General features: G+C 42.8%; 3 protein-coding genes across 6 annotated transcripts in view; 2 read left to right on the top strand and 1 right to left on the bottom strand.

Annotated features, from left to right (window-relative positions):
* MED7 (mediator complex subunit 7) overlaps positions 1-21,730 on the top strand; it is a 116,679-nt gene that overhangs the window by 50,153 nt on the left and 44,796 nt on the right. Inside the window, exon 2 of the mRNA XM_082379163.1 lies at positions 19,713-19,760. The gene's annotated coding sequence lies outside the window, so the exon portion shown is untranslated. The remainder of the gene's footprint in view (positions 1-19,712; positions 19,761-21,730) is intronic.
* Positions 1-21,730, top strand: part of GARIN3 (golgi associated RAB2 interactor family member 3) — a 101,266-nt gene that overhangs the window by 52,061 nt on the left and 27,475 nt on the right. For 3 of the 4 annotated variants that reach the window (XM_082379100.1, XM_082379097.1, XM_082379099.1), the window contains exon 2: positions 19,713-19,760. The gene's annotated coding sequence lies outside the window, so the exon portion shown is untranslated. Of the gene's footprint in view, positions 1-17,275; positions 19,761-21,730 lie in introns of those variants that run through there. The other variant, XM_082379098.1, reaches the window with a different exon arrangement.
* Positions 1-21,730, bottom strand: part of ITK (IL2 inducible T cell kinase) — a 78,912-nt gene that overhangs the window by 36,664 nt on the left and 20,518 nt on the right. The window contains exons 2-5 of the mRNA XM_082379086.1: positions 10,116-10,220; positions 8,519-8,600; positions 5,784-5,912; positions 2,197-2,237 (exon numbers count right to left, since the gene is read on the bottom strand). Of these exons, the coding sequence (XP_082235212.1) occupies positions 2,197-2,237; positions 5,784-5,912; positions 8,519-8,600; positions 10,116-10,220 (357 nt within the window). The remainder of the gene's footprint in view (positions 1-2,196; positions 2,238-5,783; positions 5,913-8,518; positions 8,601-10,115; positions 10,221-21,730) is intronic.

Below are 21,730 nucleotides of genomic sequence, written 5' to 3'. Positions count from 1 at the left end.
CAATAACACTCTGAGCCTAGATCCTACCTCAACCCTATACGAAGTACTTGGTTTCCTAGGAATGCAACCACCCTTTACATTGAGGGAAGATTACACTTTGTTTAGTTCAGAACTTGACCACGAGTTGTTTGCCATTTTGGAAAATCGTATCACAGATGGTAATACTAGTTTTGAGTCACTGATACTACATTCCTGTATCAGTTGCATTTGAGCTGCCAAATCCAGCAGGATTCAGATACAGGTGCATTTTATTTTATTATGTTGTCCAGTATAGTCATGCCCCAATATTTGTATATAAAAACGTATATGGGGACTTCCTTGGTGGCATAGTGGTTAAGAATCCTCCTGCCAATGCAGGGGACACGGGTTCGATCCCCGGTCCGGGAAGATCCCACATGCCGCAGAGCAACTAAGCCCGTGCGCCACAGCTACTGAGCCCACACGCCTACAGCCCGTGCTCTGAAACAAGAGAAGCCACCGCAATGAGAAGCCTGCGCGCCACAACGAAGAGTAGCTCCCGCTCGCCGCAACTAGAGAAAGCCTGCACGTAGCAACGAAGACCCAACGCAGCCAAAAATAAATAAATAAATTTATTTTCAAAAAATAAATAAAAGTATAGCTTCTCTAGATGCCAACTCAAGATGCCATCACTGCTTAGAAGACAGAACATGAAGGTGAAGGGAGAAGTGAATTCAAGTAATTCAAGATAAAAGAAATGTTACTGTGGATTTAGATGTATGGTTGAAGCTACAGCTGTGATTCCAAAAGCCCTGTGGTTGGAGTGTTAGAGCAGTATAGAGGCTTCTCCTCCAAGAAATCTGAGAAGCCAAGTGGTGGCGTCCAAGGGGAGATGGATAGGCCCTGTTTTCTGACTTTCACCTTCACTGATAGTGAAAAGCAGACAGGTGCAAACCAGTCTAAGGTGCAGAAGTGTGGGTTTAGGTGGGACTGTGGGGGGAACCCCCAACAAGCCAGGGCAGGGGGATTCCAAACCATGTTTTCCAGGGTGATGGTGAAATATTCTTTAGAAGATGAATGAAATAAAAAGGGAGAGAGCTCATTTTCTGCTACAATTTCAGTCCACTTCTTTCCTGTTGTGAGGAAGGTGGCTGACGACAAATCTGAAAGCCAGCCCGCTTTTGAGCGACGTAGAACTTCCCTTATGGGGAAGCTGCCAGTCTTTGAAATGTCACCATATTGGCTGGAGGGAAAAAGCGGAGCTCATTCTTCAGGAAGAAGCATGAGGAAGCTGAATCAGTGGGTTCTAGAATAAAGGGCAATTACTCAAATGTGGATATTGGTGCTGCTGTTACCATAAAATGAGGGCTTAGGTTGATCTTTCTTCTTTTTTTTTTTTTTGTCTTCTTGACTAAATAGCTTCCCGAGAGTTGACTTGATATCACCTAAGTCTTGTAAGTCAGTATATTAGACCGATGTGTGTCAAACTCCAGTGTGCCTCAGGATCACCCGGAAGTTTATTAAAATGCAGATTCCTGGGCTCCTCCCCTAGAATTTTGCATGTCGTAAGTCTGGGGCGGGGCCTGAGAATTTGCATTTCTAACAAGCTCCCAGGTGATGCCAATGCTGCTGGTCCATGGACCACACTTTGAGAACCACCACTCGAGTTCAAGGCCACCACACCAGAAACTGCATCCTACTAGCTTGACTACTAAGTTACTGGATGGCCTTGGGAGGACCTCTCGTGGGACTTGCTTTCCCAAGCTTTCACACGAGAATAAAACTATAACCCTCTGAAGTGGCTAGAGAAGATAGTGAGTTTCAAAATAGCTGGTAAAAGTGTGGATGTGCTTTGAAGAATAAAAGGTATTCTCAAATGTATGCTTCCAAAATGCTTGTATGTCAAAGGGTGGGATAAATACACATTTTATATAGCTGTGAGCTGTTATTATGCCCCAACCTAGTCAGGTGCCTGGCTGCAAAGTTTGTTACCAATAAGTGTTTGCCGAGTGAAGGCAGCGGGGTGAAGAGCTGGCGGCTTTTACCTGGACACACCCACGAGACAATTCAGGCCCGAGAAACCCATGGTGTTGAGTTCAGCTGCATCACCACAAATCTGCTGCATCTGCCCGGCATTTGAGAAACCTGGGCAGATGGGAAACGCAAGTGGGCCCACCCCAGAGCTGTAGCCCGCGGCGCCGCCGGCCCACCGCGCCCGGACCTCGTGCTCTCACTCACCCTGTTGTCTTCAGGAGTAGGAGGAAGAGGCTTCTTTGAAGCTGAAACGAGAAAAACAGAAAAAGAAAATGAGTATGAAACCGAATGTGCCCAACTAAAGGTGAGCATCAGGGGGCTTTTCAGAGAAAAGCGGCCCCAAAGAGACCAGCAGGAGGGGAGGATGAGACACAGGGCCTGGGTTTTTTCTCTTTCAGCCTGCTCGTTCCCAATCTTGTTTTCCAGGAGACACCAGAGACTTCCAGAAGCCAATATCTGGGCCCCTCTGCCTGTATCCCCAGGAAAAGCCTCGCCCAAAGGGGCTGACAGCGGTTCTCAGTGTGTGTCCTTCCCAGTGGGCACGGAGCCTTCCACAAAGGCACGTCCACCTGTTAAACCAAGACTTGGAATTGGTGACTCAGGGGGACAGGGACTCACTGGTTTCCTGATGCCCCTGTGGGCTTGAGGAAGGGGTGGAAGAGGTGAGAGGTCGTCGTGCTGCTTGTTGAGAGGGCTGGAATCCACTTTCAGTTAGTTATCTTAAGGACTCCGAGTATTTGTTCTTGCTGACTCCCCCAGACAACACCCCAACACCCCGCTCTGTTTATCTCTTTGTGTCTCCACGGCTCTTTCTCTCTGTGTCTCTTTCTTCTTTCTCTCCCTTTCCCTCTCTTTTCCCTTTCATCTCTCCATCTGTGTCTCTCAGCATTTCTCCTTTGAGGCACTAAAAAAGGTCAAGCCTGGAATCAACGGACCTAAGTTGTGTGTCTGTGTATCTGGCAGGATGTGTGATATGGGAGGCAGTGCCCAGGCTTCTGCTCAGTTCAAGGACTTCTTTAACAATTAGAGGTAAACAGGGAGTGGGCTGCATCTGCAGGCGCCGAGCGCCTCATCTCTGCAGGGGGTTGACTTGGAGGTGGGCAGCCTATGTCAGGGATGTAGTAAGAAGAGATTCACACATTGACACTGGAGCCCAACCCTTGTGCTAACTCCTAAAGCAAGGGCAGGCTTGGGTATTGGGTGTGCAGTTAACAAGAAGAAGGAGACATACATAATAGGAAACATGGTTCCTATTCGGCACTCAGCTCGGAGCCCGGAGCCAGGTGTCCTAACCCCAGCTCCACCACACACAGGCTGTGTGGACTTGAGCCGCTTCCAGCCCTGAGCATTCTGTGCCTGGTCTCTCTTTCTTCTTCCTCTGGGCTTGCTCTTGCCTTTCTTCCTCCCTCTCTGGGTGAAGTTCGTATGTGGTGAGATCGGGGCCAGTTCTGGTTGCAGACGTAAGTGCTGCTGTGGGTTGGATATAGCAGAGTCTGTTTAAAACTCAACCACCTCTGCTACTTCCCAGACAGACACACACATACTATCTCAGCTTCAGATTCTTCTGTCCACAGATGAGAAAGTGTCGGAGACACAATTACCATTTATTGCAAGCTCGCTAAGTGCCTGCAGCTGTGCTAAGAGCTTTCCCCATCCACACTGAGTCTCCCAACAACCCCGCAAAGTAGCTACTTATTCTTAAAATCCCCATTTTACAGATGAGGAGACAGGCACAGAGACTCAGAAAGGTTAAGTAACATATATGAAGTCACAGAGCAAGGACGTGAAGGGGCTGGGACTCACACCAGGTGTTTTTCATCCTGAAACCCCGTGCTCTGAGACCCTGCATGGTACATGTGCCCAACACTGGGACTTCTACAAGGCTTCACTCAGAGTAGATGATCATGTGCTACGTGCACAGTGCAGTGTGCTTCTTGAAAAGTCTGCTCTCAGTTCCGTCGAAACTATGGTGCATGACGTTATTTAAACCAAGTCAGAGGAAGGGAGAGTGAGGACAGGCTCAGATGAGGAGATGGTGGTAGACTGCAACTCAAAAGCAGGAGCACCAGCAGGGTGCAGTGGTTAGACCCTGGCTTCATGTGGGGAGGAGCTTAGCATGACCAGTCCTACTCTGGTGAGTCATTCAGATGTTCCTCCCACCTCCATCATGTGTGTACCACTCAGTGGAGGGAAATACTGTCTGCCTTGGATAGGAACAGCTGCTACATGCACGGTGGAAATTGCAAAATAGAAACACAGATTCAAAGAATTTCAGAATTGGGAATGGGCTTAGAGAATATTTCATCTTAGGACCCCTAAAACTTCCCCTTCCATTTTGGAGATGAGGATATTAGGGTCCTTGATGGCCAAGTGACCCATCCAAGGACCTACAGGAAGGTGCTGGCAGGAATTTGGAGACCACTCTGGCCTTGGAAAGGGCTTTGAGTCACTGAGGCAAGCCCACACCATCCTGTTCTTGTGGTTGATTCCACTCATGTAAAACCTTCCATTTCTTTTTCATGAGATACTAGCCTTCATGAGGATGGTCCACAGGGCTAATGCAGGGGATCACTGACCTCTAAAACTAGGTAAATATTCTTCTGGGCCAAGGGACTGGTAACCTTGAACTTTCTCTCCCAAGGTAGAGGGTGAGAAGAAGTTGTTTTTAAAGTGGCACTAAGAGGGGCTGCAACTCAGGAAGCCGCAGAAAACCCAGCCACGTGTTACATTTAGCACATCCGCCTTGGGCTGTCAATCTGAGGTATTAGGTTTTAGTGCAAAAAAGAAACTGATGGATGAGAAAAGTTAGGCAGGGTAAGAGAGGTTGAGAGGAGAGGGCTACGGAAGCAAACAATCCACATGATCCATCATTCCTAGTCAACAGTGGCTTTGCAGAGCGCCTCCTCGCTGTACGACCTGGAGCATATTGAAGTCCTCAAGCCTCCTCTTTCTTTAACATCATACCATCTACCCCAGACGGTTATGAGGAATGGGAGTATAATGTACGTAAAAGTGCATCAGAGTGGAGTTGCCCTTCACTGGGGGTTCAGGTCCCAAAGTCATCACATAAGATAAAATCGAGGTGCACTCCAATCTCTAGGACCTGGGTCTTTGACCTCAAAGGCCAAAAAACAATATCTTTTGTTTTTGCTTTGCATTTAGGCTGTGGCCTCCTTTTCTCTGAGACTGTGGAGGTCTAGGGCAAGTAAGTAGAGGTAGGGAGAAGCCACATTGTAAAATGAGCCGTTTTTTTGGTTTTACTTTCTTCCCCCTCCAAGTGTATAGAGTTCAACTTGTGTAATTGAACACGTGTGATATGATGCCACTGTAATAGATAATATTATGTATCTCTAGGTCTGTCTCTACAACTTCAGATTTGAGTAGACTGTGGCAATCAAATTTCCGAACTTGAAGGTATAGTGGTGCTATTCAAACTTTACTGTGCACACAGATCTCCTGGGGATCTTGTTAAAATACAAATTCTTATCCAGTAGACCTAGGAGGGGGCCTAGTATCTGCATTTCTAACTAGCTTCCAGGTGATGTTGATGCCGCTGGTCTAAAAACCACACTTTGGGTAGCAAGGAGTTAAAAAGATATCGGCCTTGAGATGAAAAAACATCAACAGACTGGTGGTAGAGGCGGATGATTGCCTTCTGAAAATTTTGAAATTGTGGACTTTTGCATTCAATCCTGGACACCCCTGGTGATGGGAAGCAAAGAGCCTTTCCTTCCTACTAGGAGAGAGGCCAGTCACTGTACGAAGAAGAAAGGGAATTCATAGTCACTTACCATTCTTGGTGGGATCATACTGGGCACAGCCCACGGCAAGCTTCTCCAGTTGAGCACAGCACCTCCATCTCCCGTCCATCCAGAAATTAGGATGATACTTGGGCACCAAACTGTTGTTATTCCTGGTTTCTGAAAGGGGTTGGCACCGGCAGAAGAGTTATTTCCAGGTCAGTCTATCAAGGGCCACCAACTTTATAATTCCTTGAGATTGACCCTGCTGTGTGAGCTTGCATGAGTATTGCCTAGAATAGTCAGAAAAATGGCCTTTTTTTCCGGGCATATACATTTATGGAGGAGTGTATATTGAATTTAGTCATCAGCAGATCTGGGTTCTTATCCGGCTCTGCCTTGAGATAGTTGTGTGTCCTTAGGTTGGGCAAAACCCTCATCTGAGCCCCAGTTCCCACTGTGCCATGATGTTGTTAGACTGGGACCATGGGCCCCACAAAAGTGCCTTAGGGAACTTAGGGAAGGCTGAATAGGTAAGATTCTCACCACTCCATTTCTCCCACCTTCAACTATAGCAACTTTGCTTTTATCCTTTCTAGATTTGTGGCTTTAAAGTCAGATTTTGGTACAGGAAAAAAGAGGCTTTCCTCCTAAAAAAAAAAGAAAAGTATAAAAACACAGAGAACTAGACAGATGATCTCTAATGCTTCTTTCAGCTTTAACATTCTGTAAGTAAAACCCCTCCACCGAGGTAGAACGGCCAATGAGCACAGTTGGGGCCCTTTTGGTTACTTCGTACTTTAGGGTTTGTTCTGTGCCCGTTGACTGTTAAACTTGAGAGCACTTCCCAGTTTATCTGGCACTTGCCACTTGGGACTCGCAACAACCTTGGAAGAAGATAAGACTTGTATGTTTATTCTCGTTTTTCAGATAGAGACATCGTGGCTCCCGAGATTTCAAATGGCTTGCCTACCCTCAGTCCCCACAGCTACTTAGATTAACATTTTAACCCAGTTCTCCTGCAAATCCAGGGCTTCAGGCTAAATGACAATACTATAATATTAAATGATAATAATAGTAATATGGATTGAGTGCTTTCCTTAGGTATGATTCCAAGTGTCTGACATGTCCTAACACTTTTTTTTTTTAACATCTTGATTGGAGTATAATTGCTTTACAATGATGTGTTAGTTTCTGCTTTATAACAAAGTGAATCAACGTCCTAACGCTTTTAATTCTCACAGTAACCCTATGACTGCCTGTTTCTAGTCAGAATTTATAGCTGAGGAAATGGAGACACTGAAAAGTCAAGGAATTTGCCCAAGGTCACACACTAATAGTTAGCAGAGCTGGAATTTTCTCCTTAGCAGCCTGGCTGCACATCTTATGTTCATAAACGCTGCGCTGATTCTGATTATGCTGTCGGGAAGGCGAGTCCTAAGAAGCACCCTTACGATGATCTGAAAACCTTTAAGTCTAGTTGACATTTGTTGGGTTCTGACTATGGGCCTGGATAGTCCCAAGGGCCTTACTCTTAGCAGCTCTGGAGGCAGGTGCTTTTGAAAAAATTTATTTATTAAAGTATAGTTGGGGCTTCCCAGGTGGCGCAGTGGTTAAGAATCCTCCTGCCAATGCGGGGGACACGGGTTCGAGCCCTGGTCCGGGAAGATCCCACATGCGGCGGAGCAACTAAGCCCGTGTGCCACAACTACTGAAGCCTGCACACCTAGAGCCTGTGCTCTGCAACAAGAGACGCTGCTGCCATGAGAAGCCCTTGCACAGCAACAAAGAGTAGCCCCTGCTCGCTGCAACTAGAGAAAGCCCGCATGTAGCAATGAAGACCCAACGCAGCCAAAAATAAATAAATAAATAAATAAATAAATTTAAAAAAAAGTATAGTTGACTTAACGATATTAGTTTCAGGTGCACAACATAGTGATTCAGTGTTTTTGTAGATTACATACCATACAAAGTTATTATAAAATAGTTACTATATTCCCTGTGCTGTACATTACATTCTTGTGACTTATTTATTTTATGACTGGTAGCTTGTACCTCTTAATCCCCTTCATCTATTTTGCCCCTCCTCCCACCCCTCTCTGCTCTGGAGACTGCTAGTTTGTTCTCCGTTTATGTGAGTCTGTTTCTGTTTTGTTATATTCATTTGTTTTATTTTTTAGATTCCACATATAAGTGAAAACATACAGCATTTGTCTTTCTCTGTCTGACTTATTCTACTTAGCATAATACCAGGAGGCAGGTACTATTATTTTTATTCCCTCCTCCTCCCCTTGTTAAAAACAGATGGAGAAACTGAAGCACAGAGCAGTTAAGGAAGTTGCCCAAGCACACATGGCCAGTGAGTGGCAGAGCCAGGATTCAAACCCAGGTCATCTAACTCAAGGGCCCACGCTCTTATTCTTCATACTATACGAGGGGTCAGCAGACTTTTTCTTAAAGGACCAGATAGTAAATATTTTAGGTTTTGCTCACCAGCAGGCACAATTGATATATTAATGAGGTACTTACATAACCCTTTTAAATAGAACCATTAAAAAATATTAAAAACATCCTTATCTCAGACCTTTACAAAAGCAGGTGGCAGGGAGGATTTGCCTGACCCTGTACTATACTGGTTGTTACCCAAGTTGAAAACGTGGGACCCTCCACCAACACCAAAAGGGAGAAATGTTTGACCATCAGCCGCCCTTTAGTCTATCATGGAACTCAAGCCTTCTAGAGGATCTAGGCATCTCAGGGATTCAATTGCACAGGAGGTTAATTACCTTCTTTAAGGGCCAGCACCCAGCGCTGCCGGCTCTCGCGATCTGGAGCGAACACATATAGGAGGTAGTTGTCATGCACAACCTGGAAACACACACAGAGTTCAAGGTGAACAGTGCAGCCAGAGATGTATGACTGACAGCAGGCCCACCTGGCTTACTGGGCCAAGAGTGGGGTCTCAAGTTGTCATCAAAAAGGCAAACATTTGGGTAATTTAGGGACTAGTGTCCTTTTTATCCAGGTGTTTGGATGCTGTGCAGATACAGGGTGAAACCCCACAGCTCACCTTCGAATACATGTCACCAGTATGCCATCACTAAATTCAAATAGCTGGAGAAAAGAGTTCTCCACTTACCTAGACAGGACGTTTACTTCTCATATTAATTTTTCAGTGATTAAAAAAAATTCTGGCATATGAAAGAGTAAGATATTAGATGATAAATATATAATCGAGATTTTTTAAAACTTCTTAATTTGAAATAAGACACCCAAGAATTTCCAAAGATAGTACAGAGTTCCTGTGTACTTTTCACCCACATTTCTCCAATGATAACATCTTACATAACATAATATGTTCTTAAAACCAGGAAATTGACATTGATCAAATACTATTAATGTACTACAGATCTTTGGATTTCACCAGGCTTTTTTTTTTTTTTCCATGCACTCATTTGTAATTGGAATTTTAATGATGGGAAAAATGTGTGTTATTCCTTTTACTTTTGGTACTAAAAATTCCAACTTGTGGAGGTCATGTTTCTAGTAGGAAGAAAGTCCTTTTTTATGCCACATTAAAAAATGGAATATTAACTCCTCAGATTGGTAAACATGAACGGTACCCTAGGATGTGCAAGAAGATATCCACTCTTTCAGAACCATAAATGTCAAGAGTGGTAACGAGATTTAGATGATGTCATGACCTAAAGACTAAATATACTCTCCACCAGCTCTGTCCAATAGAACTTTCTGCAGTGATGGAAATGTTCTAAAATCTGTGCTGTCCAATAAATTAGCCACTAGCCACGTGTGGGTATTGAAGGTGTGAAAAGTTTATTCATTGAATATGGCTTAGTGTGACTCAGGAGCTGATTAATATAGTGTAATTTAAATTAATTTACATTTAAATGTAAACATCTGCATGTGGCTACTGGCTACTGTATTGGACAGCACAACTCCAGATAGTTCTCAGATTATAAAATCTGAGTCTTTTTACCCCAGGACCTCTAAGCAATTTATAACCAAGTATTGTAATCTGTTGTCCCAAGTCATGAGTAAACCACCCTTATGGAATATTAGGCTTGGGGCCCTTGATAGTTTTTTTCCTCCCCGCAGGAGTAGAGTACTTAGGACTTTCCTTGAGGTGGGGAAGACATGAAGGAAAGGGAAATGAATGACAAGTTTTTCAAGATTTTGTGGTTAATCTTTGTTGAATGAATAAATGCATCATCGGTTGAAAGAAAACAGCAGTTTCTTCTGGGCTTGGTCTAAGTTCTAACCCTTGACCAGAGTCATCTCTCTCCCACCTTCTTGTACAATGACTGAGCATTTTAACCATTGTCCAAGGAATGGGGAACTAGCCCCCTTCCCTGATGCACTTACTTGAAATGGATATTTATAGTGGCATGGGATGATAATGTCACTTTTCACAATCTCGACACATTTGATTCGGGAAAGTTCAATGGAGCCCTTCAAAGTGCGCTTTTTCTGTGGGGAGAAAAACCACATTCCATTTAAGGAAGAAGGAAGACAATATTTTTGTCCAGCCTGCTTCTAGAAATACATTACTAGATAAGATCCATTGTAAACCAACCCTCCAAATATCCAGACGCTCCTTCTTAGCCCTCAGTGCCTGAGAAGAACACTCTGAGCAGACTTCTGGGAGAACATGTTATTTGAATCGTCTTTTTGATGGAGTGACTGACTTCTGTTCACTGAGCCACTGTGCCTTACATCCCAGTTACCTTGTGACAAACAGCAGCATTTGCAGAACTTACAGCTGGGATGGGTAGTGCAATCTGTGGGAAACCACACATGTGCCAGTTTTTTTCTGCTTTGTGCCTATTCATGGCCTTATTAGCATAGTAAGTGAGCTCAGGCCTGACCTGGTTGGTGACAAATACCTTTAGTGGCACCTTTCTTTTCTATATCTGCCTTCTCTGTGTCCCTTAGTTATCCATGGTCCCACAATGGCACCCCTGTAGGACATTCCTGACTCTGCTCTGTAACTATCCCTTCTCCCCACCCCCATTAAATTTTACTGGCCCCATGTCTCATTTCCTTGGAAGCTGCTAGATGTATTCCTTGATAACTAATTCACATGATGGTCTTTGTGATTTATAACCATGTCACATGTTACCCATTTCTAAGAGTCCTTGTCCTTGGATCCCAGGGGATGTTAGGTTGGTAGACGATAAGGGTCCATAGAAGGCTAGTTAGGGAAAAGCTTTTGGAGAGCAGGAGCCTTTCACAGGTGCCTGGAATTAGGCTTCCATTGAGAATAGAGTTTAATTCAGTTATGGAACCAGTTGCAAAACCCTTCATTTTAGCTTATCCTTAAGAAAGAGGTAGCACAGATGGTGGTGAATCAGGCACAAGGTTGGAAAGGGCTAGGGACAAAGTTGGGCTCTGCTTCTAACCAGCTCTGTGACCTTGGGTCATTCATCTAACCTCCCTGAACTTCAGTTTCCACGTCTGAGAAGTGAGGATAATAATGCCTACCCTTTAAGTGTTGATTGCAGAATAAAATGGGAGTATGTAAACAAATTCCCTGGCTTATGATATGTGCCCTCAATAAAGGGTACCCTCCCAATGAAAGAGGTTAAAGAAGTCCTAACTATGGCAAGAGAGTTGTGATATATGAGGGCACTTGGTGGGTATTTGGGAAGTATGACATCATCAAATTCTCCAGAAATGAGCTCAGGCTCTACTTACCACTTTTTGATACTCAGCCTAACGGATAGCCTTTGCTTTAGTAGCTGAGGCATAGAATTGAGATGACAAAAAGTCAAGATGCGAGAAGTACTCTCTATTGAATACAGGGAATTTTGTGGTATTTCTTTTTTTTTTAATTTTCTTTCTGAAAACAAATTTATTCATTTTTGAAAGTACAAAATCTATCCATGTTCATGGCAACAAATAAAACAATATGGAGGTATGTTGAGAAAATATTTCTAGTATTTTAGTATCCTATCCTTCTCCACAACTCTGAGCTAGCCAAGGTTAACCATTTGGAATGTATTTATCTTTCCCACACATATTTATAGAATATATAAAACAAAAATGAGCATCTCTTCCACATAGTGGTCTCCAGTGTGCTTTTGTAATCTCAGGATGTATTAAGAGGTCAGTCTTCCCTTAAAAACCTCTGAAAACATGTGCCCTTTGGACCCAAACTCTCTTCTCATTTAGAGTCTTTCAGAGCTAGAAATACATGTCCTGATACTGCCCATAATCATAGTCTTTGCAATGGGTAATCTGTTTTCAAAAGCAGAAGAGCACAAGAGAGCTGTTTTCTCAAAAACCACCTGCAGCTACAGGTGATAAACAGGGAGTCTGAGCTTTGAGGTTATCTTGGTTTTCAACCTCTGTTGGGTTATTTCCTTAGTAGTGTACATGGTAAAATGCAACAGAAGGCTCATGGCAGTAACAGGACCACTCTGTTTGCAGACATTTTTGTCACTGCAACTCCTGCATTCCTGAGGGTAGAGACCAGGACATCTGTTACCATATCCCCCAAGCCTATCACAGCGGCTGGACCACCATGGGTACCCAGTTAGGATGATATAAATGAAGGGTGCCGTGTTGGAACGCAGCTTAGATAGTCTCAATCAGACTTAAGGCTAATGCGTTTAGCCATTCAGGAATATTTATTGAGGGCCAGCTCTGAGCCAGGTGCTGTTCTGAGTGCGGGAAATAGAGAGATGAACATGGTAGACCTTCTCACGGAGCTCTAGTCTAGTTGGGAAGGCAGACAATATATACAAGTGCTCTAAGGAGAACAGGACAGGTTGATGTGGTCAGCTGGTGGTCAGGGCAGCCCTCACTGGAGACAGGGCATTTGAGGAGAGATCAGAAAGTCAAAAAAGGAGCCAGGGGCTTCCCTGGTGGCGCAGTGGTTGAGAATCTGCCTGCCAATGCAGGGCACACGGGTTCGAGCCCTGGTCTGGGAAGATCCCACATGCCGTGGAGCAACTAGGCCTGTGAGCCACAATTACTGAGCCTGCGCGTCTGGAGCCCGTGCTCCACAACAAGAGAGGCCACAATAGTGAAGAGGCCCGCGCACCGCGATGAAGAGTGGCCCCCGCTTGCCGCAAATGGAGAAAGCCCTAGCACAGAAACGAAGACCCAACACAGCCATAAATAAATAAATAAATACATAAATATTAAAAAAAAAAAAAGGAGCCAGATAGGAGAAGGCCTGGGAGAGTGAGCACTGAGGTAGAATAAACAGCAAGAGCACAAGCCCTGGGGTAGAAACATTCTGGATAAGTATCAGTTGTTAATAGCCTGGGATCATCATAATCAGGGCATCAGGTGGACGTAAATAGTAACTGGAGTTGTGACTAGGGATACAAATTCTATGTGAAGTTCTAAAGCAGCGCTAACCCGCAGAAACATAATGTGAGCCATATATGGAATTTAAAATTTTCTAGTAGCCACACTAAAAATAGCAACAAGAAGCAAGTACAATTAATTTTAAGAACACAGTATTTTGTTTAACCCAGTATTTCTAAATATTATCATTTCCACATGTTATCAACATAAAAAATTGAGAGCTATTATGTTTAAGGACTAAGACTTTGTGTATTTTACAAGATATCTCAGTTTGGATTCTCCACATTGCAAGTGATCAGTAGCCACACATGACCTGATTCGACAGTGTGGCTTCAAGACTTCCAGGGAAGATTTCTCTAAACTCAGACGATCTTCTTTGACTTCTTAATATTCGTTGAGTTCCAACATGGATTTTAAGAGACTGTCAGGTGAGCCTTCGGTTGAAATGGATTTCACATTCTATCATCAAAGTTCACTCTCAGCCCCAGAGGAGTGATCAGGTTCCCCCCTCACAATGCGTCCTGCTTGGTCAGTCTCTCTGGCATCCTGAGGCCAGTTGTCCTCAGATCTCCAAAGATCTGCTATGTGGTAAATAGCAGGGTCAGCTGTGCCTTCCCCGAGCTGGGCAGTGGGGACAGTTGGTCAGTGAGCTAAACACAGCTTTGTCTCTGGGAAATGGTGACTGCCTGTAATCATCCCAAACAACTGCGCTATTTCTGAAAAATGCCAGCGTAAAACCTTCCAAGGAAGCCACATGAAAGCCACCAGAGAAAGAGAGACACCAAGTAAAGCAGGTCCTCTTTCTTCCTCGTTATTCCATCTGCACCCCTTGAGGTGAAAATCACAGAACTTCACTTGGCTTTGTCTCTTTTCTTGGCCACATACAAAGCTGTCCTCATATTGCAAAGCTTCACCCCGGACATTTGATGTATGTCAAACACAATCTAAAAAGATGCTGATGCCCACATATTTGTACAAGGTAAGTTTGTGCAAGTGGCTTTTATATCGCCTTTCTTTTTATGTTAACGTATCCTATGAAATAGAATTTTGGATTGTGACTTTTAAAGAAGGCAGGGAAAAACAAAAGACCATAACATTTGGGAGCATTTCCTATACTTCAGGCACTCAACAGGACATCTCATTTAATCACAGTCCTACAGAGTATTATTCCCCCATTTTGCAGGTGAGGACATTGGGGTTCAGAGGGGCCAAGTCTCTTTATAAGTGAGCATACAAGCTCAACTCTGTGACTCCAGAGCCTGAGTGCTTAATGACTGCTTCATGGCTTTGCACCTGCCCTGACTTAAGGTAGGAGACTTTCATTCCCCAAACCCAACGCTGAACAATCAATTGCATGACCAATTTCTGTAAGCCGTGACCCAGTGGAGATTTGTTTCTGCCTCATTTGGTTGTGAAATGTTTGGTTGTGTATGTTGGATTTCAAAGCGGTAGCACAGAGCTCCCTCTTCGCTCCTATAACATTGGTGCCTTGGCTGCTCAGCTAGTCCAGCAGATACATCAGTAAGAAGCTGTGTGTCAGTTACCCATGAAAGAGGACATCTCCACCCTTCTGAAAAACAGTAGAACTTCAGCCTTCTCCTCCAGTGAGGCTGAGTGAGAGAGAAACGGAACTTTCACATCAGGCAAACCCATGTCTGCCTGACCAGCTGTGCAACCTCAGGCAAGTGTCTCAACTTCTCTGTTGCCTTGGTTTTTTTTAAGTGGAAATAATAACTGTCCCTGAATCAGTGGGTTAACTTAGAGGATTTAAAAGATCTACATAAACCTACTAGCAAAAGAAAATCATTCAAATGATAAACCAACCACCCAAGTGTTACTTCCTTTCCTTTCCTTCTCCAAATGCTGCCCATAGAACAAGACCTCACTCTCTTGTCTTTATGTGTCCACATTTTCTTTGGGGTTTTCTTTCAGGCAAATATGTAACTGAGAACCACCATTTGGGAGGACAACATTAATATTTAACTGGTGATCCTGGTGATTTTGACATTCCGGAGTTATTTGTTTACTTTGCCAATTATTTGTAAAACCAGGGCAAAACCTTGAAAGGGGCCTGTTGCCTGGTCTTCCCAGCTGTGTCACATTTGCTCTCATTTTAGCAAATGTGAGGACTTTAGCTCTCTGCTTCCCTTCCCCCTCGCCCGTCAAAACCTTGCCCAAATAGTCATTCACCTAAGATTTAACTTCCTGAGAGCTTAAGGCTTGATTTGTTTCACAGGAGTTTGGATTAGGACAGGTATTAGAGACTTAAACCTAGAGGGAGATTTGATAATCAGATTTCAAGCATCAACTGGGAGAGTGTTTTTCAAAGGGAACCAGTATTTTTCAAAGGGGAGCGATGCCTTTAAGACTTTCTCGGGAACTTCCCTGGTGATGCAGTGGTTAAGAATCCACCTGCCAATGCAGGGAACATGGGTCCGAGCCCTAGTCTGGTAAGATCCCACATGCCACGGAGCAACTAAGCCTGTGCGCCACAACTACTGAACCTGCACTCTAGAGCCCGAGAGCCACAACTACTGAAGCCCGCGTGCCTAGAGCCCGTGCTCCACAACAAGAGAAGCCACTGCAATGAGAAGCCCACGCACCGCAACAAAGAGTAGCCCCCGCTCACCGCAACTAGAGAAAGCCGCGCGCAGCAACAGAGACCCAACACAGCCAAAAATAATTAAAAAAAAAAAAAAAAAAAAGGCTTTCTCGGATCGCACTGTAAAAGGAGCCACATGCTGCTTTTATCAGAGTTTAAGATTAGGAAATATTTTTGATGATTTTAACCAGGCATTTTGAATATTTTGTTCATTGCTTCTTCTGGCCTGTGGTACAGCCAGCCATTGTACCAATCTGAAATGGCACAATGATGCAATTGAAATGAAAACTGATGTCATGTGAGGTGAAACTTCAGTGACTGACTTGGGGGTTGCTTTCGCCCACCCCTACCAGAATTCCGACTATCAGTTCTAAGATTGGTTTTAGGAGCTTTCCTGGATTCTAGTCCCATCCCCTGCAAAACATGCTGGAGGTAACCCACGAGTTCCCTCCCAGTCTCCCAATGCAGCTGTCTTTTTTTTTTTTAATAAGGGTGTTATTATTTTTTTTTTAAATGAGAACCTCATTCTTTTTTTTTAAAATTAATTGATTAATTAATTATTTTTATTTTTGGCTGTGTTGGGTCTTCGTTTCTGTGCAAGGGCTTTCTCTAGTTGCAGCAAGCGGGGGCCTCTCACTATCGCGGCCTCTCTCGCTGCGGAGCACAGGCTCCAGACGCGCAGGTTCAGCAGTTGTGGCTCACGGGCCTAGGTGCTCTGCGGCACGTGGGATCCTCCCAGACCAGGGCTCGAACCCGTCTCCCCTGCACCGGCAGGCAGATTCTCAACCACTGCGCCACCAGGGAAGCCCAATGCAGCTGTCTTTTATGGCAAAGGGAACCCTCATGCTGAAGGGGAGACAAGCAGAAATTCGGAACTTGGAAAAGTCATGGTTGGAATCCCTATGAGAACAAGTAATACTGGGCAAGTTGTCTCAGTTCTCTGGGCTTAGTTCTCTTAGGTCTTCCGAATCATTTAGTTCTTGGGGAGTAGGGATGCTGCTGACAGCTGCAACTCAGGGTTATAATGACCTGAGCTACTTGGAACCTGATAAAGATGTGATCTCAAGGGAAAAAGCAGCGTCTTCTAGAACACCAGTGTAATTTGTAATTAGCTGTTGCTGGTTCTTCCCTCTCCCAGTCCATGATCACCTGGACCTACCCCCACTAAACTTTCAAGTTCTGGGAAGATCTGGAGCTAAGGTAGCAGGTTTCGAGGCACCTAGACTGACTTAAAGCCAGGAAACTATGATCCATCCCACACCTGCCTTCTTTTCTTTCCACAAGACCTTTTAGTCACGGCCGAACCAGAGTAAACTGGCTTTCCTCACCTCAGCTTTTCACACTATGGTTTACGAGGAGGCTGGTTGTGCTGTGGGGGAAACACTCAAGCTTCCCTTAAAGTCGCCATCTCACTAGTAGTAGCAGCCTGACTACCTGAAAATGAAAGGATTTTACTCACCCTCTCCCCACCTCCCCACGAAAACAAAAAAACAAGAAGAAAGGAAGAAAGAAAAGAAAAGAAACAGGACTATACTCTCACACAGTTTCCAGACTCAATTTGGGATCCTCTATTAAAATTATGAATGCATTTTCTCACGAGTAGTTCTGGGGTTTGGGAGTAGGAAGTAGAGAGACTTTCTTTTCACCTCTTTTCCTTCTATACTGTTTCACTGTTTTAACATGAACGTGTATTTCTTTTATTGTATTTAAAAGCAGTTAACTAAAATAAATAAATACATTTCCCTTATAGGATTTATCCTATGGAAACATTTGTTCAAAATATATAGACGTAGGAAAATCCTTGTGGCATTATTTATTACACTGAAAAGTCTAGAGAGACCTAAATATCCACCAGTAGACAAACAGTCAGATTAGTTATGGTTCATCTATCTTGTGACCACTCTGTAGCCATCAACAAAGAGTAAAGCTGGTCTATACGGAGGGGAAATATATATATATATATATATATATATATAAAGTGTAAAAAGTAGGTTTAGAACAATAGCTGGAGCATCATCTCATTTTTGGGAAAAGAGATAATAAAATATATATTAATATGTTCAATAATCAAAGAAATAATACAAGAAGTAACACTGCTACACTGGTTCTCCCTTGTGGATGACACTATGGAAGACTTTTGCAGGGTAAGTTATATATTACTATAATATTTGAAGTTTTTGCCATGAGCATGTAAATTTACTAAGAAGAAAAATAAAAATACTGTTTTAAAGCAGTCACAAATTTTAAAAACACCACACTGTCATACGGGTTTGGCAGATGACTATGGGAGAAGGCCAAGTGGTACACATCAAATGCTGGGTGTGTGAAATGACGCAGCTCTTTGCCTTTATAACCTCATGACCCCTTTAGCAGTCAGTGGCAGCAAGGCGGCACCTGCCACCTGCTCTTCTGTATCCGTGGAGGTTCAAGTTCACGACATTTCCTCTCATGCTCTCCTTGAGCGCTAGTCATTTTCTTTATAGATTAATAAACAGCTCTGTGTGCTTTTATGTGGTGTATTTGTCTTAGAGGTGAAGGAACAATTCAGGAATAATTCCAGCCTCATTCTTCTTAGCAATGATCTTAGTGATCTTAGCCTTAAAAAAGCATTGTTCGTTTAAATTTGCTTATGAAAGTGGATAGAGGGAAAAGGACTTAATGTGGAAATTAAGAGCAAGACCTAAGTGGTACAGAGTAGACCCTGAAGGTGTCCTGCACATTTTCTCTCTCAGCATCTCTGGTCTTTGAATGCTCTTTCAAAGCCCTCCTTCTTTCCAATATAGGGCTTATTAGATTTCGAATGAGTTTGAAAGAATGTATTTTTGAATCTACCTTTCGAGCACTGGCGATTCAGTAGCCAAAGTATATAAATGGATAACAACTTCATTCGATTTCAGGAAATAACTCCTTGCACAGAGATGATGTTCAACTGATTATTTGTTACTTGGTTGATTGAGGGAACAGCAGGTAGGACCAAGTGTGCAGCAAAAAGTAATATTTGTGGACTCCATGACAAAACTCTTAATAGAAATGATTTGAAAAAGACATCTAGAATGATTGGCGAGTGGATAACAATTTCTTGACAACGTAGAGGTAAGTTAAAACTAGCCTGCCCAAAGGTTTTAGCTAATAGATAAAGAGCTCCTACAAATTATTAAGGTAGATACTAACAACATTATAGAAAGATGGGCAAAAGGGATCTAAACTGCTCTTAAATATATGAAAAGATGCTCACTGACTACAATAATAGACGTGTAAATAAATTTTACTGATAAACCATTTTTTAAGTCTATCAGACTTGCAAAGATCAAAACATATGATAATACTATTGGTGAGGTTTTGAGAAAACAAGAATTTTACACGTGGCCCTGGAGAATGTTGATTGGTACAACTTCCGTGGAGAAAAATTAGGTCATGTTCAGCAAAATAACAGATGCAAATATCCTTTGACACAGCAATCCCACTTCTAGAAATGTTTTCTATAGACCACAGCTTCCCAGCCTTGGCACTATTAACATTTTGGGCTGAATAATTCTTTGTTGTGAGTTTGTCCTGTGCATTGTAGGATACTTAACATCCCTGGCTCTACCCACCAAAGCCAATAGCACCCCCTTCCCCAGTTATGACAACTAAAAATTTCCAGACATTGCCAATGGTGGGCAAAATTGCCCCTGGTTAAGACATATTCATACATATAGAAAGTGAGATACCTATAAGGTTATTCGTTCCTCATTGTTTGTAATGACAAAAAAAATTGGAAACAGACTAAGTGTCCATCAAGATAGTTTTTTTATCCATACAACAAAATATTATGCAACCCCCCCCCCAAAAAAAAGAATAAATAAGCCCCTTGCATATCAGTATGGATTGATCTTCAAGAAGTAATGCTAATCAACCAAAAGAAAAGTTAGGAAGTGTATGTAGCATATGCTACCATTGTATAAAAAGGAGGGAAAGAAGAAAGTTTATTTGTATTTATATATACATGCATAAAGAATCATTGGAAGAGCTGATAAGTTGATTATGTTGGTTACTTTCAGGCAAGGAAGCAGTGTGGGATCAAACTACAAGGAATGCCTAATCCTAAGGTAAGTTGTTGCTTTTGTACTTAAAGCTGCTGTTGTGACCTTGGGCAAATTGCTTAACTTCCCTGTGTCTCGACTGCTTCCTCTCTAAAACAGAATTTGACTTTTATCTTCTTCAAAGAATCGTGAGGATAAACGAGAAAAAAAAAATAGGAACGTGTTCAGTCCTCTCCTTGTGGTTGTTGTTGCAGGCTGCTGTTGTTGATGCTGTTGTTGTGTTGTCATTCAGGGAGGCCCGCTGAGCTAACAGGAGCATTCCTACTGGTCCCCACTCAGGACTTCATTAGACAGTGCTGGAAACTCACCAATGAGTCCTTGACCCAACTCTCCCTTCTCAGTCACCATGGCTTCTATTATAAGACTTCTCAGACCCAAACAAGCCTAGATCTGAAAATATCCATTGTAGAACACTTAATCCAACTTTAATATTTGTCCCAGATGTCTGACCTAAGAAAAGATACTTAGCCTTTCCAAGCCTCTGTTTTTCTCATCAATACAATGGGGATAACATTAGGACCTACTGCATGTGGTTATTGTGAATACTTTTGATATGATACATGTAAAGCTGTTAATCTGGTGCCCTGAAACACAGCAAGGACTCATTAGGTAATGGCTCATATTATTCTAAATTTTATGTTGGTTACATTTGAAATGACTGCCTTCTTTTTTAGGGTGCATTTTTGGGTTCATGCCTGAATTTTGATAACATGGTTTTTTATCAGCCATACAGTTATTAACCTTCTCTTAGCTGTATTACTTCCTGGAAAGATTTCCATATTTAACTAATCTCCATGTCTATTTGTGAATTCCTGATATCATTGGTAGTGAGATACAATCACATAGCTTCCACTTCTTTTGAGCTGGTGGGGTCTTTAGAGATCATTCAATCCAACTTTTTATGTTAGAGATGAGGCTTCAAGGTGAAATGACTTTCTAAACTAGCTGTTATCTTTTCATTTCTACTATTCAATTTACAGCCTGGGGAGACTGAGGTCATAGAATTGGAAGCACCTTGGTGATTATTGCAGGTCAAGGGTAAGGCCAAGAGGGTGGGGTTCTGGGCAGCCTCCTTGTTCTCGCTTCAACTAGAACACTTCCTCTTCTGCTTCACATATGGGAATGGGAGTAACACGTGTAATTTTGTACTAAAAGGGGGCTCCAGTCTTTAAAAAGTTGGAAAACTTTGATCTAGTCCAATCCCTTGACACTGTGGACAAGATAACCAAATCCCAGATAGAAGAAGGACTTGACCAAGGTCACCCAGATTATTCAGTACCAGGTCCCCATTCTGTTAAGCTGCTGTGTTGTTGCTTTCTCACCTTATCTCACTTTTCTAGAATTACAGAATTACAGTCTGCTTGAGACTTTCAGTCCCTGAGGCTCTATGTAAATTTAGAGCTAAACTCTACAGAGCAGTCAAAAATGGCTTATGTTATACCTTTCTGTATTTCATTTGCTTCTTGATAAAGAGGCTTGATGATCTAACCCAAAGACCTTATTCACGTGAACCTTTGAGACCCCCTAAGATGATCATCTAGGGAGATGAATATTTTGCAGAGCAGGAAGCTTTTTGGCACCCCTTAAATCCTACTATGTAGAGTGGGTTCATCTACATATACATAAGACTGATTTTAAATCAAATTATCTTGCCCATGTATAAAATATTATATTTTTGCCCTTTCTCTCACTATAACATTTAAAACCTGTAAAAATAGTATTAGATATTTGAAGATCACCACAACAATGGGATTCTTTTGTTTTCTTATTAGTTTCTTCTTAGAAACAACCTTCTCCAATGATTCTGGTAACTATTGGTAGCCCCATGCATTGCTTCAATCTCTTTGGAAGATTATGTAGCAACAAACGGTAGAGATCAGAAAATGCTATCCCATGACAGAGTTATCCCACATAACCTATCCTAAAGAGCCGATTTTAAAAAGTAGAAAATTCTATATTAGGTATACTATTATTTT

The sequence above is a fragment of the Balaenoptera borealis genome (assembly GCF_965194805.1).
Source record: "Balaenoptera borealis genome assembly, chromosome: 2".
In the NCBI taxonomy this organism is placed as follows: domain Eukaryota; kingdom Metazoa; phylum Chordata; class Mammalia; order Artiodactyla; family Balaenopteridae; genus Balaenoptera; species Balaenoptera borealis.
The sequence above is the reverse complement of the archived record's forward strand: the minus strand, read 5'-3'. Positions and strand labels throughout refer to the sequence as shown.